Raw genomic sequence first — 4,865 nt, 5'->3', positions numbered from 1 at the left:
AACCGCCGGGGCCCGGGCAGATCTGCGGGTGAGATTTTTAACCAGCGGCGCGCGCGGGTGAAGAACCGCCGCGGTGCAGAGGTGGCGGCTGTGCCCAACTCAAACCCAAACCAAGGCCGAGCCGAGCCCCCGGACCCCGCAGGCACCCACCCCGGGCCCGTGCTGCGCCCCTGGGCCGGGAGCCGTCCCAGCGGGGACCCCCACGCCAGACCCGCCACCCCCTGAGGGCCAGCGCGGCCGCGGGGCGAGGGTCCGGAGCGGAGCCGCAGCGCCCAGCGGCCCGGGAGGGCTGCGCCGGGGGGGGCTCGGGTGCGGAAGGGCTGCACCCCCCGCCGTGGACCCCCGCACCCCGGCCCCGCACCGCGGACACGGCGAACGCGGGCTTCCCCGCATTCCGGGGGGGGGGAGGGAGGCGCGTCCCCGCGCTCCCGGGCCGCGCCGCGGGGGAGGGCGGGAAGGGCGCGCGCGGGGCCGGGCCCGGCGGGAACGCCCGCTCCTCCCCCGGGCGGCCGGCGCCATCTTGGGCCAGGCCGGGGACGAGGGCGGGCATGGCCGCGCCGCTGCTCTGCCCCGCGCTGCCGAGGACGCGGGCAGCCGGGGCCCGGGCAGGCTGCGGCGGGGCTGCGGAGCTCCGGGCCGCGCTCGGGAGCGGTGGCGGCTCCGCGGGGCTGCTCCCGGGCAGGGGCTGCTCAGAGGAGAGGGCGCGGGCAGGGCTGTGCCAGCATAGAGTCTTCAGGTTGGCAGAGACCTGCAGAATCGTCGAGGGGAACCGTCAGCCCAGCACCACCACGGCCACTAAACCCTGTCCCGCAGGGCCACGATGCACGTCTGCAGGGTGACTGCACCGCTGCCCTGGGCAGCCTGATCCAGCGCTTGACAACCCTTAAGGCGTTTCCTTAAGGAAGTTTTTAAGGAATTTTTTCCCCATATCCAACCGAAACCTCCCCTGCCGCAGCTTGAGGCCATTTCCTCCCGTCCTATCACTCGTTATTTTGCAGAAGAGACCAACACGTCCTCCCTGCACCCCCCTGTCAGGGAGCTGGAGGGAGCAGTGAGGCCTCCCCTCAGCCTCCCCTGCTCCAGCACTCGGCCTGGTTGAACCTCATCCAGTTCCCCTCGGCCCACGGGTCCAGCCTGCCCAGACCCCTCTGCAGAGCCGTCCTACCCGCCAGCACATCCACGCTCCGGCCCAGCTTGGTGTCATCTGCAAACTGACTGAGGGAGCACTCGATCCCCTCCTCCAGATCGCTGGTGAAATATTAAACAGAACCGGCCCCAAGTCCGTGGACGCACGTTCTTCACCTGGGCTCTGCAGTGACTCAGGGACGGTGGCAAATGCCCCGTGGGGCGGGTTAAAGCAGTGGGAGTGGGACAAGTGGCAGCGCAGAGGCAAAGCCATCTGGGCTGCCGCACTGCGGCGAGAGATGGCTGCCCGGCTAGAGAAGCTGGCTGTGAAAGTACGTCACGTAGATGGCCACGTCCCCGAGAGCGGGGCCGCTGAAGAACACCAAACCAACCAGCGGGTGGACCGGGCTGCTAAGATCAAAATCTCTCAGGTGGACGGAGACTGGCAGCACGGGGTGAATGTTTTTAGCTGGGTGGGCCCATGACGCCGGGGGCCGTGAAGGAAGAGAGGCAGCATAGAGACGGGCTCGTGATGGAGGGGTGGGCTTGACCATGGACACCATTGCACAGGTTATCCACGGATGTGAAACACGCGCTGCAGTAATGCCAGCCAAGCGCCTAAAGCCTCTGTGCTGTGGAGGACGGTGGCTGAAATATAAATGTGGAGAGGCCAGGCAGATCGATGACATCACAATCCCACCAGCCCGCCAAGGCAAGCGCCACGTGCTTACGATGGTGGAAGCAACCGCCGGGTGGCTGGAAACATATCCCGTGCCCCGTGCCACCGCCCGAAACACCGGCCTGGGCCGGGAGAAGCAAGTTATCCGGTGACATGGCGCTCCAGGGAGAATTGACAACGGGACTCATTTCCCAAACAGCCTCGTAGACACCTGGGCCAAAGCGCACAGCATCGACGGGGCGTATCGCATCCCCTGTCACGCACCAGCCTCCGCGCAAACGGAACGGTACCGGTACCACGGCCTGCTGAAAACTACACTGAGAGCAGTGGGGGGTGGGACCTGCCCAAACTGGCCCAGACATTTCGCAAAAGCCACCTGGTGAGTCACCACTCGGGGATGCACCGGTCGAGCCGGCGCCGCCCAGTCCGAACTGTTTGGCAGCGTGGAAGGGGCTACAGTCCCTGTGGTGCACGTGAGGAGTGCGCTGGGGAAGGCAGTCGGGGTGACTCCTGCCTTGGGCAAGGGCAGCCCCGTGCGTGGGATGGCTTTTGCTCAGGGACCTGGGAGTACTTGGTGCGTGACGCGGGAGCGTGGGGAGGTCCGATGTGTACCTCAAGGAGATCTGATTTTAGGTGAAAACAGGCACTAAGGACTGTTCTGGAGGGCTGCTACGGCAGAGGGAGCCCAAAGTCCTGGGCTAAATGAACTCAACAGACCTTGGAGGGGTGGCCCAGAGGTGGAGGGAAGGAGATCTGCGTGTAGGCGTGGCGTAGATGGCATGGAAGAAGGGCAGGGTACTGCCCTGGTTTGGGCAGGGACGGAGTTCGTGTTCCTCTCGGTAGCCGGTGTGTTTTGGGTCTCGGATGTGAGGAGTGTTGGTAAGCACGCTGATGACAGGAGTGGTTGCGAATGAGCCCAAGGACACCGGCCGGCTTCCCAGGTCTCGCTAACGGGCAGCCGCAGGCAGCTGCGAGAGAGACAGACAGAAGAGCTGACCCGAACCGGCCACAGAGCGTGTTCCGTGCCGTCGGCGTCGCGCTCAGAGATAAGTGGGAGGGGGGAGCAGCCCTGCCTCGCTCGCTGGCATCGCGCTCTCTCCCTTGCTGGCTCCCTCTCGCCCCTCTGCTTGCTGCTCCGTGTCGTTTCCGTGGCCGCTGCTCGGGACGGGCTGTGTCGGTCACCGGGACAGCGGGCGGTGAGACACCGTGCAGTGGTCACTTGGTTTATTTTGGTATCCTCGATGTTGTTGTTACTGCCATTTCCCTTTGCTGTGCTGGTACACCGTCTTCAGCTCAAGCCACGAGTTTTCCTTTCTCCCAGTTCTCTCCCCATCCTCCTGCTGCAGCCCGGGACACCCTTGGCCGCCTTTGCTGGTGGTCGACACGCTGCCCGTCAGGACCTTCTCTGCCGAGCTGCTTTCCAGCCGCGTGGCCCCAGCCTGGGCTCCTTCCTCCCCAGGGGCAGCGCTTTGCGCTTCTGCAGCTCCATCCGGTTCCTGCTGAGGGGGTGCCCCACGGCCTTGCCCAGCCCCACGGCCGCTCAGCAGCAGGGGAGCTGGTTGCTCTGCTGGCTGCAGCGCTGCTGCCCCGGGGCCTTGCCGAGGGAACGCGAGGGGGCTAGAAGCAGGAGGTCCACAGCGCCTTCATCCAGCCCCACAGCCAGGTGCAGCCCTCCCGCAGGCACCGTCCCGCCTTGCACAGGCCCGGGGCCGCCCGGTCACGCCCCGCGGGGCTGCTGCTCCTTTGGTCCCTGGGGCTGCTCCTCTCCAGCTCCGTGGGGCTGCTCCTGTCCGAATTCGTGGGGCTGCTGCAGCCCGGGCCCGCGGACCTGCTCCTTTCTGGCTCCACGGGGCTGCTCCTCTTCCCTGCCGCGGGGCTGCTCCTCTCCGTTGCCGTGTCTCTGGCGGTGCCCTCGTCTCCCCCTGCAGCCGTGCGCACCTCCGCATCCAGGCTGGTGGAGGGCAGGGAGGGCTCCTCGGGGAGGGTCCTGCCGCAGGCCTCCCTGCAGCCTCCCCCCGGCTCCCGCCACTGCCCCAGCTTCCCCTGCAGCAGCTGGCGGTGCTGCTTGGCCACTGCCTCGGCGTAATATACGGCGTTGACGAAGTTGCGCAGCAGCTGCCTCGTGGTCGTGCTCATGGGTGGGTGGCTGCTGAGGGGCAGCTCCGCGTCCTCCGCATCCGCAGGGACCCGCTCGTGCTCTGGCTCCGCCAGCGGAGGGTCCTGCCCGAGGTCTGGCCCACGCTCCTCCCACGGCGCCTCGACAGTTTTGGGCGACCGGGGGGGTCCCGAGGAGCTGAGTGCTGCCAGCTCCGGCATCGCGCCGTGCCAGGGCTCGGGGAAGGAGTAGACGGAGCCCATGGAAATCGAGCTCCTCCGCGACAGGGAGCCCAGGGACTCCATGGAAGCCAGCGGGGCCCGCAGGGACACGCGCTCCATGTTTGACATCTGTCTTTGGAGCCTGCAGGGGCGGAGAGGGAAGAGACCCCGCTGCACCCCTGCCCCTCCGGCGGGACCCACGGCAGCAGCCCCTCCGCGGCCGGCGGGCAGGGGCAGGGCACGCGGCGAGGGTCTGGGGGCCTGCCCCAGCACTCACCACATTTCCCGGGTCAGCGTGGGGATCTCCACTCCGGCACTCGCCCTGGAAGAAGCTGCCGAGAGAGGACACGCAGTGAGCGGCTGCCAACCCCCGGCACAGCCCCAGCTCAGCGCTGCCGTGGGGCGCCGGCCGTTTGCGGGGCGCTCGGTGCCAGGGCCGCTCACCGCTCTGCTCCTTCGACCGGGCTCTCTTCGCTTTCCTCCACTGCTTCAGCTGCTTCCACCAGCGCTGCAGGAGCCCCAGGACCTGGGTGAGACGGGAGCAGCTCCCGGCCCCACCCCGCAGCCCCCCACCCGCCCCACCCCACCCCACCCCACGCCGTCCCGCACCACAGCGCACAGCGGTGCAGCCGCCACCTACCCGCACCCGCCTGGGCTGCAGCACGGCAACGATCAGGCTGAGCTGCAGCACCAGCACCAGGAGCGCGAGCAGCTCAGCCGCACTGGGGATGCTGGAGAACCCCAT

General features: G+C 67.7%; 1 protein-coding gene across 1 annotated transcript; it reads right to left on the bottom strand.

The window, feature by feature from the left end:
• Nucleotides 1–867: 867 nt before the first annotated feature.
• Nucleotides 868–4,865, bottom strand: LOC147602437 (uncharacterized). Its single transcript, XM_086739899.1, has 4 exons — nucleotides 4,761–4,865; nucleotides 4,565–4,646; nucleotides 4,398–4,452; nucleotides 868–4,262 (listed from the first exon to the last, which is right to left on the bottom strand). Exons 1-4 carry the CDS (start codon nucleotides 4,863–4,865, stop codon nucleotides 3,422–3,424), a joined length of 1,083 nt encoding a protein of 360 aa, XP_086596025.1. The 3' UTR covers nucleotides 868–3,421.

This window comes from Chlamydotis macqueenii, chromosome 1, assembly GCF_036417535.1.
Source record: "Chlamydotis macqueenii isolate bChlMac1 chromosome 1, bChlMac1.mat, whole genome shotgun sequence".
NCBI classification, from domain to species: domain Eukaryota; kingdom Metazoa; phylum Chordata; class Aves; order Otidiformes; family Otididae; genus Chlamydotis; species Chlamydotis macqueenii.
This window is presented reverse-complemented; position numbering and strand designations above follow the sequence as displayed.

Excerpts from the sequence above, each read along its gene's own strand:
- LOC147602437 (XM_086739899.1), bottom strand. The coding sequence starts at position 4,865 with ATGGGGTTCTCCAGCATCCCCAGTGCGGCTGAGCTGCTCGCGCTCCTG. Across the intron at positions 4,453-4,564 it reads CCGGTCGAAGGAGCAGAGCG|CTTCTTCCAGGGCGAGTGCC; the intron begins GTGAGCGGCCCT and ends CTCTCTCGGCAG. Across the intron at positions 4,263-4,397 it reads ACGCTGACCCGGGAAATGTG|GCTCCAAAGACAGATGTCAA; the intron begins GTGAGTGCTGGG and ends CCGCCCCTGCAG.